This window comes from Cynocephalus volans, chromosome 3 (genome assembly GCF_027409185.1).
Source record: "Cynocephalus volans isolate mCynVol1 chromosome 3, mCynVol1.pri, whole genome shotgun sequence".
In the NCBI taxonomy this organism is placed as follows: Eukaryota; Metazoa; Chordata; class Mammalia; order Dermoptera; family Cynocephalidae; genus Cynocephalus; species Cynocephalus volans.
In genome coordinates, this window is record NC_084462.1 from 140185615 (window position 1) to 140198280 (window position 12666).

Here is a 12666-nt window from a genome sequence, read left to right on the forward strand (position 1 = left end):
CACTTTGCAAAAGAGAGGTCGCTGGTGACTGGCGAAGGCACCTCCAAAGGAGTGATGGGGCAGAAGGTGCTTTGTAGTGGGTTGGAGAGGGAGTGGGAGTTGAAGAAGTGACAGGTAGTACAACTTCAGGGAATGTGGTGGTGAGGGGCTTTAGAGATGGCTGAGGTCCTCTCTCCGTCCACTGTGCTATTTTCAACATCCATCTCATAGAAGAGAGAAATTCGTCACCTGTGTTATGTGCTGCACTACTCAAGCACATTGAAAACACAGGTGGATTTTCTATATCATTACATCTTCATTGCTCCTAGGACAGTTCTTGCATAGAGAAGATGCCCTGTGGATTGTTTAATGGCTTTCCAGCTTTCAAATTTTTAGACTCTTATTGGACTTAAATAAATATAAAGTGTATATACTTTTCATGTGTTTTCCTCTTACACAACTTTCTCTGATTGAATGAAAATGTTCTAGTTGAGAAAAAGATAAGTCCATGTTGTAATCAAATGTCATATTTTCAGGAAATTTAGTGAAAAAAAACCTCAGAAGAAACAGAACAAGGGCAAATGTGTTTTAATAAAAAAAAGTTATTATGATTATTTACACCAGGTCCTTGATAAGCATATAAATGTAAACTTTTATTGTTGGCATTATTTCACATACGGTTTATCCAAATTCAGAGTTAATACTGTCATTTGAGTGTACAGGTAGTGAGAAAATTTTATTATATTCACAGAATATACATACACGTGCATTCAAAGTGTGTCCCTCTCTAAGCCAGTGGTATGGACACTGTCCCGTTGGCTCTGCTCCTGCTTCGCAGGTGTGCACTGGAGTCAGTCACATCGTCCACATGCTCCTCGTTCTTCTTTTCCTTCAGGCTGTTGATGAATCTCAGGGTAATTTCATCCCACTCTTCAGGCAACAGCATCAGCAGGAACCCGATGCAGATAACAATGGTTGCAGCCAGGCGGACAACGTTGAATATCACCTCCTGCTTCAGGAGATCCACAGCTAAGGAAGAAAAATCAAGTCAGTCACAGTGTAGGACTGTTTCTAAGTGTCTATGAATGCAAGTGACCAAAGTTGGTATTACTTCTAGAGATGTCCAAAAGTCCTCTTTACTCTTTCAAGCTGTTGCTGCCCTTCTCCATGTTGCTATGTATGCTTTCCATTACTTCTCTCGAAATCGTATTTATCTTTCAAGGCTCAGCTCTGATTCCGTGTAATCTGACCTAATTATCTCCCTAGTTTTCTCTCTTAGTACTTTTCCTCTGCACCCCTTCATCCTTCTCCAGTTTCATTGGACCATTGGAGATCTTTCAGATGAGCCAAACTTGTTCATGTCTAGGTCTTTGTACATGCTGTTCTTTTTAAAAATTTAATTAAGGTAAATTTCATATACTATAAAATTAACCATGTTAAAGTAAACTTAGTGGCATTTAGTACATTCACAATGTTGTGCAACTACCACCTCTATATGGTTCCAAAACATCTTCATCACTTCAAAATAAAACCCCACACCCATTAAGCAGTTAGTCCTCACCCTTTACCCTCACTCCCCAGCCGCTAGCAACACTAATATTCTTTAATATATATACATATATATATGTGGATTTACCTATTCTTGATATTTTATATAAATTGAATTACATAACCTGTTACCTTTTGTGACTGGCTCTTTTCACTAAGCATAAGGTTTTGAGGTTCATCCTTGTTGTATCATGTGTCAATACCTCATTCATTTTTATGGCTGAATAATATTTCATTGTATGTATCACAATTTGTTTATCCATTCATCTGTTGGTGGACATTTGGGTATTTTGCCTTTTGGTTATTGTGGATAGTGCTGCTATGAACATTCACAATCAAGGATATTTTTGAATCCCTGTTTTCAATTTTTTGCAGTATACACCTAGGAGTGGCTTTGTTGGTCATACACGTGTGGTTTTTTGTTTGTTTGTTTGTTTGTTTGTTTTTATTTTTGTTTGCATGGGATGCCCTTCCCTTCTCATACACCACTTCGTCCAGCTAAACCCATTCATTAGATCTCTCCCCTTAGGCTTCTTGCAGGAAGAGTCTTGGAAGCCCTGCCTCTGTGTTCTCAGAGCGTTCAGTACTCACCTGCATCAAAGCAATCCTCTTTCTACACTGTAATTACTCAGTTCCTTTTGTCTCCCTCTCTGTGTATGCTACATGGTCCTGAGGGCAGGGACTGTGCCTTATTCAGGATGTATCACCAGCGTTAGCACAGTTCCTGGCATATATGAAGCGCTCCAAAACTATTTGTTGAATGAATCCATAGATGAATGAATGAACTTCTTCAATGACTCCACTCCTGTCTGGTAACTCTTTTCCTCTGAATATCTAATAGCCCTTGCAGTCTGTCTCACACAATTTGGCATTTAAAAATAAATTACTTTGTAGAGTTCCAAGTTGTTTCATGTATGTTGGTTTTCTTTTCCAAATTCAGTCATAAGCTTCTTAAGGGAACGGCAGTGCAATTTTTTTCCTGTCTTTTTTACAGCCCTGATCACATAATAAGTGCCCAATAAACATTTGCTGATTGTCCTGGAGGAAAAAAAGATGACTACTGAAGACTTGGAATCATAGAATTTTAAAGTTAGAGGACTGTATAGTCATCCAGATAACACATTTTCATTACTTGTTTCATTGGCAGGTTTCACTAGAAAGATTATCCTGGAAAAAGAGCTTCTCCTCTTTCCGCTGAAGTGAGTCAAATTACTTTTTCCCTATATCTATTCCAGAGGGCCATCTGCTCTGCCCCTGGGAGAAGCTTCTGCAGCTCCCCGTGGACAGTCTGATGGGGAGCCAACACCCTGCACATTTCCTACACTTTCATTACTGACGTTTACTTGTGAGTCCTTTGCTGGGATGCCTTTTGTTTCCACAGGACTTCCTCTAAAAATACCACAAAATTAGGTTGTCAGGGAGATTACATGAAACCCAAATGATACACTTGGTATTTAATTCTAAAAGCACGACCAAGTAAAAACGGTGTTTTTGTAGCTGTAAATTTTAAATCTGCTGCATAGATATTCTGTTGTCTGTCACCTTCAGGATATTTAAAAACATCTTCCCAGACAAGGAGCATAATTCACAATTGCTAGAAGAAACAACTCAGGGCATAAAGCAAACCCAAGCAGGATACTCATCATGGTGGTCAGAATCTACACATGTCAAGTCACACCAGTACCTGCATTTCCAGGAACGCTGAGCACTGTCCCGATGGAGATTAGAATTGGGTATGTCAGCACCACACCAACGTTTACCAGGATGTTGAAGGCTGTATAATAAAGGAGGATATATAGGATAAAGAAGAATAGACATGCTAGGCTCTTTTCTTCTTCACATAAAACAATCAATGTCTTTGCTCAATGTGCTTTCTAAAATGTCTGCACCTTTGGTCAATTAATCCTTTAATTTTGGAGATGGCTGCATGCATATCTCACCCGAATTAGTCATATGCCTTCGTCCTCCTCTGCACTGTGGTTGCCTGAGCTCTTGCCAATTGGCTGGCAAAAAAGGTGTATAAAGCAAATGCAATGAGGTAAAACAATCAATTTATTATACCACTTGTTAGCACTATTAAGGTAAGCTGGGGCCAGCCAGAGGTTAAAAGCCGGTGACTGATTGAAGTTTGGTGCTTTATCTCTTTGTTATTTTGCTATATTGTGCCATACTCTTGGACAATTAAAAGGCTCTAGTGTTGCTGCCTAAAGCAAGGTCCATCCAATGATAGCCTATGCTGTTTTGTCCCCTCTCTCAATGTAAGCAAACCAGGCTGGGTTCAATGTAATACACTGAGTCCCAAGGGACTGCTTCCACATTTTGGTTTGTGCACAGATAACCAGAGGGCTGGTCCACAGAAACAACTGAAGGTACAGTTTGATGCTCTTTAATTGATACCTTTGGACCTCTTTAGTTAAATATAAAATTATTTAAGGTAATCATCTACCTCCTCAAAAATTATCAAACCTATATGTTTTCCAAAAAAAAAAAAAGTATAAATTACAGGGCATTATTTTAATAGACTTCAATCACATGTTTGTTTCAGGGATTAGAGAGACGAGTATTAACAACTATAAAAGGTCCTCAATTCGGAGAAGATCTCTATGAAAATGACTCAAGCATGTTGCCCACATCTCTGTAGAAGCAAAGAAGTTTCTAGAAACTTTCCAGTTAGGATGATGTGTATTCTTCTATTGTCATCTATTATGGCTGCTTTAATTAAGCCCATTAACACAGTTATCTGGAGTCACTTGTGCTTGGTAGTTACAGACAATGGGTTTGACTTTCACAAGACTCGGGCTCCTTTATAATGTTCATACAAGAGTACTTAAAAAAGTTTGTGGAAAAATGGAATTAAAAGATAACATGAATCCTTCCATGAACTTTTTGAAGACTCCATGTATAACAGTACTGGCAACCAAGGCAAAGGGCCTTCCTAAATTAATAACGGCTCCTCCTTCATGGGAGTGTGAATGAATATTCCAAGCCCTGAGGCTCAGGGAGTCAAATATGGCAAATTCTAACAAACTAGGAATTTACTGACTACAGCATAGGCTCTGCTGAGCTCCTCAACTGTCATTTCATTGGCTGAACTGGATATTTTAGCAAACTGAATGAAAGTATTGGTATTAGGAAAGAACTGAACCTTTCCCACTCAACAAGAGCCAGGTGGCTTCTCTAAAATGTGTTGTCTGTTTTTCCTTAGTTCTTTAGGTGGAAAACTTGCATTCTCTTTTGACAACTTAAGGAAAAGAATATATAATTCAAATTGCTATCCATAACATGGGGCCCAGCCCAAGTTTAAGTGAGATTCACATATGTCAGGTGAATGGATGAGGCAACCTGCATGTGGGCTCTGGCACTCCCTGGAAGACAGGTCAGCCTGGGAGAAGGAGTGAGGCAAGGGGAGCCTAAGCAAACAGGGAAGCCTTAGTTACAGGAGATGGGGCAGTGCAGAGCACGGACTTGTCTCTCAGATCTGTCTCCCAGCCCAGACCCCACTAGATTACATCGGATTCCTATGAAGAAGAGAGGGATAAAAATAAAAACTTAGGAGTGACAGCACCAAAGATTGTAAGACCCTGGGATGTTTAACCCAGTTAGGAGAGAGGGCTGTCTCATTTTGTCCCAGCACAGCATTGGCATAGTGAGCTCTGCTGGGCTCTGGGAGTGACCTGGTGGAGCAGCTACACTGCTGCTGGCACTACACTGGGTGCGGTGTGGACACCATGTTGCCTGGGGGAAAAGCCAGTGTCTGGCTAGCACCGTTTCTCCAGCTTGAGCAGGCTTGCTTAGAGCATGTATTAAACATGCTGAGGAGAATATGCTGGTGGAGGCCTACTGCAGCAAGATGGAAATCCGAAGGCCAAAAGTCAGTGCAATTTGGGGTGAGATTGTTCCCAGTGAGGTGGTTTTTGGCCAGGAAATAATCTAGCACTTTAATTAGGATGTTTTGGTCTTATGGAAACACTGCTATTGATTTCTACTCAATTTAGCAGAGGTTATGAGAGGTGATAACCATACATTTTTTGGCCTTGAAAAAAAAGCAGAACTTAAGGGACCAACAATTAATGTCTGATCCTTCCCTTGAGTGTTTCCTGTCTGTTTAAGACCTCCTCTTAGGGGCATGGGCTGGAGTGGAAAAAGATGACCCAATCAATACCTGTGTGGGAATGAGAATAAGGACATTTTTATTCCAGGAATTGCAGTATTGCTACTATTTCAAATCATATCACCTTGATGAAGGTCAGTTGAGAGTTGGAAGGTGTCCTGCAGGTCGAGCGTGGTAGGGGAATGTGGAGAGGGCAGAGGGGGCTGATCTTAGGTAGCATGTAGAAAGAGGGGTAATATGAAAAAGATTTGATTCTGAGTAAACAGACACTGAATCATTCATTGGTTGCTATTTTTGAGTGCTCGGTGAGAGAAGAACAGGCTTGTTATGTTTCAGGCTCCTCTCACATCAAGTGACAGCAGCAGGGCCGCCTAACAGCAGGAGCTCCCTGGTTGCTCAGGTGCAGTAGACAGACTTGGAGTTATAGGCAGCTTAAAGAGAAGGCATTACAAAGACTCTGTGTGACTTTTTCTTGGCCACAGTCTATACAGACAGGGCCACCAAGCCCAGTTCGTGTTGCCTTCTTCTCTTGCCTGGTGAGGGCTTCTGATCACAAATCCATGCCCCATACCCAGGCAGAGTGAGCTGTTTAATATGCAGATGTGAGCCTGCCACCTCCCTGTTAAAGATTATTAAGTGGATTTTAAATCCAAACCCGTCAACATGGTTTTCCAAGCCCTTTGTGACTTGCTTGCCTCTTGAATGTCATCTCCTTCCTTCCTCCCCTTTCTCCTGAACCCAGTGCTCTGGCCATTTTGAAGCACTCTGCATTCCTTGAACACACCATTCATTCTTTCACCTCTGCCTGACATACCATGGCACACATGGAACATAATAGCATCATATGTGACATCATGAAGAACAGATGAGGCTGCTGGAAGGCCAGGGTGAGCAGAGTGGCCTGGGTCTCCAGCTCCACACCTTAACCCATGGGAAGCACACCAGGTGAATCGCTCTGATCTAATCAAGAAATAGCCTGCAAAGAGCCTTCTAAACATTCAATGACATTAACTAATATAAGTTTGGGAAATAGAGCACAGAGGTACCCAAGGGAATAACCCTACTATGATAATCGAACTATCCAAGGAAATGTTGAGTGACATAGGTATGGAAGGCAAAACCTAAAGCCACTTACCCAGCCACAGCCCTGCCATCCCACAGAGACAGCCCCATGGCAGAGCTGCAAAAGAGGACCAGTGCTCCACCTTGGTGAAATACAAGATTACTGGGGTGAAGGAGATGAAGATCAAATTGAAGAAACCCAAGGTGGAGACAAAGTGTGCAGCTTCCCCAAAGTTGGCACTTCCGAGAAACATCTTAAACAAAACCTGGAATGGGAAAGGAACTCTTCAGCCACACAGAGACTTTGCAGATAGGCGAGTTCTATTGATCGACACAGTGAACTAACCAGCCCACAGTTTATCCTTCATTCCTTCTTGCCCTGCCAATCTTCATGACACTAAATGGGCTATTGAGGTAAGAAATTACAACACTCTATAGCCTTCATATGAAACAGCAAATGTCATAAAATAAATTCCCTAGGTGTTGAAAACTGCTGGGGTACTGCACACTGTTAAGCACCACCAGCAGTGATGGGTATAGGGCGAATGATAAAAAAGAGTGCAGACAAGCCCAGAAAAATCTTCTAGGATTGGGATGCCATCAATTCTTCCCTTCAAGCATGGGATTCATTTGACCCTTATTTTGACAGATACTGAAAACTAAATTGGACCGAGAGAGCCTGTCATTATGCTGTAGAGAGAAATAATAATGATGCCTTGGATTTATAAGCACTTTTCTTTCTAAGCTTAAGATGTCTTCACAAACATTGTATTTATTCTCCAGATTTAAAAGCAATTTTCTTCCCCCACTGGAACCTGTGTACAGAGGAAGAAGGCAAGGAGAGATAAATAGTTAACTTAAAGTCACAGAACAGGCTGGTGGAGGAAGCCAGGTCTATAGTCCATATTTCTTAGCTTCTTAACCCCTCTGCTTCTATATTAATCCTCTAAAAAAACTGTAGAATGAATCCAATCTTTTTTTCCTGGAATTATGGTACAGATAATGATTTTGTGCATGTTTGCACATATTACTACTCCCTGAATGAGTACATTCTGTAACCTGGTCAGGAGAATTTTCTCTGTGATATAGCTGTCCTGGTCACATAACAATTCCAGGTACTGCTTTTAATTTCAACTGGACTTGTTATTTTTTCTTTTGAAAGACTTAATCAGGAGAATTTGAGCATGTGCTAGTTAGTCTTTCGTCACATCAGACATCTTGGTGGAATCTCGGTTGGGGGAGACATTAATGGCAATCGAGTGGACACTTGTCAAGCTTGTCACACAGAATCAATGGGTCAAGAAATGTCAATATGGGAATAGACTTCATGCCTTCTGAGCCACTGTGTTGGTGAATAATCAGAACAGGCATCTAAGAGGGATGTGAGGAGCATCTTCTGCCTTTTAGAGAGTGTGTTCTCATTGAAATACCAAGAGAGGTGAAATTGCAATAGTCCTATAGATACAACCAGAAAGTTGGCTCTTAAAAGTAGAGCTTTGGGGGATAAACTCTTAAATCTGTTCTCTTGGTCCTGGCTTCTGAAGTCAGGTACAATGACTCTGAATAGAATATTCACTGATGACAGGGAACTGCAGTACAGAAAAAACGGTGTGTACACGCAGTAGATTCAGAGCATCCATCAGAGAGGAAAAGAGGTTCTTCGTTTTGCTAATAACATGAGCTCCCAGGGTATGGGGGAGCAAATAGTGAGTTCTCAAGTGACAGCTTGTTTATTATTTCTAACACCACTTTGGAGTTAAAATATTGACCGTAGGTATTTAAACATAAGGAGAAGAGATGCCTCCCTCAAAATCCTGCTCTAACTGCCTAGTAATTGAGAGGCTAGGGCACAGAGCATGTGCTTAGGCGTCAGCAAGTCCAGAGTTTAAATCTTGGCTCTATCATTTCCTGGTTGTTATGACCTTGGGCAAGTTACTTAACCTTTCAAAGCCTCAGTTTCTTCATCTGGACAGTGAGAATAAATGCATATGCCTTATCAGGTTGTGTTAACATGGGTGAAATCTTCTGGCACCAACCATAGCAAGTACTCAATAAATGGTACTTACAATTATTCAACACACCTATTTTTCTTCTAACTGGTTTTTTTGTTTTTGTTTTTGTTTTTGTACTTCCTTACTTTATTACTTAAGTCTAAGCTACGAGTAACAGTTGACTAAAAAAGAGAGTGGACAACATACCTTATATAGTGCAGAAGTAGAAGCTGAGCCCACTGCAAAGGCCACTCCTATGATGGAATCAGCGTGGAAATTATCTGCATACGCCATCATGACGATGCCTGTAATTGCCATTATTGCGGCAACTATCTGTTGAATAGAATGCAAGGGAATAGAAAGAAAATTGATGCCTCTGTATCCCAGAGCTAGTGATTCAACACTTCATGAAAGTTGCTAAGTACTTCCTTAAAACTAATCACCTCTTGTGCCTCACAATTTAAAAGTGGAAAGGTTCAGTATTAAAAATATAGTATGTTCATGAGACAGATAGCCAGGCCTAGAATATAATAGAATGTTCACATTCTAATTAAGGGCTAGTAATTTTAGTACAACTTTTTAGCTCAACTTTCTAGAAATTAATATCCATATTGGCGAAATGAGCTTGATAGGAAGTCACTTATAAGCATTTTCACCTAGAATGTACTCTTTTTCTTCAAACAATTCAGCATACATTTTAATCAGCTCCTTGGATCAATGCGTGTTTCTGAAAGTCCCCACATAAACAGGACTTGATTAGGAAGACATAATATCGATACAGCTAAGAGGCAAAATTTAGGCCAAGGGAAAAAAGAAAGCCAATAACCTCTCATAGTGACTTATATAGGAGCCAGTTGAGTCTGCACTGCCACTTAGAATATCACATTGTGGCCAGTTCTTCCTTTTGTTTACATGTAAGTAATTCCATATTTTAGGCAAACCACAGGAAGATAATTTCATTGAATTATTCTAGAGTATCATTAAAGTGATACGTTTCTAATTCAACTGAAGTCATAATGGTTTACTGCAAATTGATATGATCTTGGGTATATTCAAAACAGGAATCTACTCCTTTAGAGAAATGCTAATTTGCATCTGTTTCTTTAATTGTTTTGAGCTGGTTCTACTGGAAAACATTTCAAAGCTACAGCAAACAGTAAAACAACAACCCTGGGATAGGGAACAATATGTCATTTGCTTGTGAAATAGTCTCACTGACTAAAATCACTGACTAGGATGAAAATGTATGAGAAATTTAAACCTTCATGGCGATTAATTTCTTTAAGCTTCAGTTCTGAGTATTCCCAAGTAAATAAATTCCTCTGTAGATAGCTTTTACACATATGTGATTTATTTTAGCCCTTTCAAACGTTGTTATTGAATTTTTTATTATAATAAAATGCAGAACTTTAACATGTAACTATAGACACACTTGAGGCCAGTGCAAAATATGCTCCTGATCATATAATTCTGATGCTGCTTAAAGCAGTTCTTTTGTTGATGACCTCCAAAAGCAAGTGCATGGTTGGTTTTAGAGTAGCTCCATGCTAAAGTGTCCTTTATGAAAAACAGCAGGAGGACTTGAGAACAGATGCCGGCATGTCAGCAGTGAAAAACCATGTTCATAAAATGTTTTCTGGAAGGCTGCTTGACGGGAGGCGTTTCTCTTGCTGAGTGAATATCACATTCTCTAAAGCTGCCGGGTATGTGTTCTAGGTAGACTCTGCCTCAAACGACAGGGAATAGAATTTAATGCACACGCCATGAAGTGTCAAGGAAATTTTCCAAACAAGAAGTAATAGACTCATAAATAAGCACGGTGAGGGAATTATCTAGACCTGGAAATTCTGTGAGGGTTATCATTTTCCTTGATTTGGGGATTTATAGTTCAGCCAGGGATTTGCAACAATTCTTTGGGCAATCTGATTTCAGAAAAATGAAAAAGTACATCAGACACTGGCATTTTCTGATTTGTTTTTGTGTTTAAATAATGTTCACGGGTTAAAGTATTCATGCACACAAACAGATTTTTCTCATAAGACTGAGCTTGTGGAATCATAAATCTGAATTAATAATTGTTTTCTTTTGTCCAAGCATCAGTTGTATTTTCTTTGTCAAATAAACAGAAGGTTACTTCAAGCTGAGATTAATAGAATGTCGTGTTAATCCTAATGAACTTTAACAGGATGTGCTGTTTCATATTTAAAATTATTAATAGTATTCTATAATCTATAACATCTGGGTTTAGGCAACTGTGTATAATATATAATTCTGGGTTTAGGGAATGGTGAGAACAAACAGCTCATAAAAAAACCCAAGAGCGAAAAACAAAAACACTGTCGGGAAAGTGATGAACATTTAATACGATTATCCCCAGGATATGCCCACAAGTGGCAACTCTTTCTTTTCTAAGTCAGCCATTAGTAAAAATATATACATGTATATAGGCATAAAATTTCTATTGTAAGTTTTCTCAAGACAGGAATTGGATATGCCTAAAGATACATAATTTTATAAAAGTTCAAAGTTATAACCATGGTGAGCCTCTTAAAGATCTCCACTACTTGTCGCATTCAAATGATCATGAAAATATTAGCCTGGACCACTTAAATTGACATTCAGTTACACCAGTGTCTCTTTCAATTGCCTTCATGGAAAGAAGAATTTTTCACTTAAGAGGGCCAGACAATGCCATGAGTTAAGTTCTAAAAGCAAAAAAATCTAAATATTTGAGATGTTAGAAAAATTCTTCTCCATGGTATGAGCAATAATTTATAGGTAATGTTGCAGGTTTCTTGCAGGGGAAGTAGAGAAGAGCTACACTAAGTTATTTGCCATCTTTTAATTTAAATATTACCACTATCTGACAGAACAAATTCTCTATGGCCATGTTTTAAGAAAGTTTCAATATATTTCATATCTACACATTGGAACTAAAGGAAGAGATCTTGGCTGATCTTGAAAGTGTAGGAAAATGTTTTGTGGAGGGCCTGTTAGGAATGGTTGCTTGGATGACCCCAGAGTGGCTCTGTTTGGCACCATTGGTTTAACTTTAGAGAATAAATATTCTTTAAATGTACAGAGAACAAATAACCTAAGCACAGGTCTGAGTCACATGCATTTTCAGAATCAATCTGTCATCAAAGAAAGATTAATAGTCTGTTCTCCTCAGCAAAAAAGTGACTCTTCTTGGGCTGAGCACACTGGAAATGTGTCTGCAGGAAGCCGGCACCTTAAATATTGTGTAAAAAATGCTCATATGTGCCCATTTACATGGTGACAAACACAAAAATGCTTCTGGGACACATTAGCATCCATATGAGGAACTCTTCTGCTAGAAATGCACCATCTAGTGGTGCCACCTGCTTGGGTTCTGAAAAATGTGGCTGCCCTGACAACCTATTCCAATTCCAGCCTCTTAAACAACCAGAGGTATTTAAATAAGATGGAAAATCCACATTACCATCATTTGAATCTGGTTTGGGTGAGAATATTGGTAACCATAGTGACAATAAAACTGCCAATGCCTCCATTTTTAACTTTCTAAACCTCTCTGTCCTCTCAACACCATGGTGTGCTCACCTGGGGTGAGTACCCTGAGGAAGGAGATTTATTCAGCCCGTTATCCAAGCATGCCAGTTGAGGAACATAGAGAGCCTTCTGAGCCAGCTACCTTCCTCTGCAGGCTCAGCTCCTCAGAGAGCTTACCCCACCAACTTTCAGGGCCAATCAGAGGGGGCCCGTGCGGCCATTTGAGCCTGTTGCTAAAGCCCAAATAGGGCTTTAAAGGTAGCCATTTGGCAATCTCATTGCGCCAAATACCACCCATGACCCTGCGTGAAAACTAGGTTTCTTTTACCTTTCAAAGAATTCGTTTGTACAGATAAAGTTTAGAGAAGCAACCTGCTTTGGCTATTTTTGTTTTCTTGAATCTTCATTTTTTCTTCTGTCAGCTCAGGCCCTCAAAAGCCACAA

At 39.8% G+C, this 12666-nt stretch overlaps 1 protein-coding gene across 1 annotated transcript in view; it reads right to left on the reverse strand.

The window, feature by feature from the left end:
• Positions 1 to 766: 766 nt before the first annotated feature.
• The window catches only part of SLC35F4 (solute carrier family 35 member F4), a 242138-nt gene continuing 230238 nt past the window's right edge, over positions 767 to 12666 (reverse strand). Inside the window, exons 5-8 of the mRNA XM_063091775.1 lie at positions 8899 to 9024; positions 6774 to 6966; positions 3212 to 3301; positions 767 to 1008 (exon numbers count right to left, since the gene is read on the reverse strand). Coding sequence (XP_062947845.1) covers positions 767 to 1008; positions 3212 to 3301; positions 6774 to 6966; positions 8899 to 9024 — 651 coding nt within the window. The remainder of the gene's footprint in view (positions 1009 to 3211; positions 3302 to 6773; positions 6967 to 8898; positions 9025 to 12666) is intronic.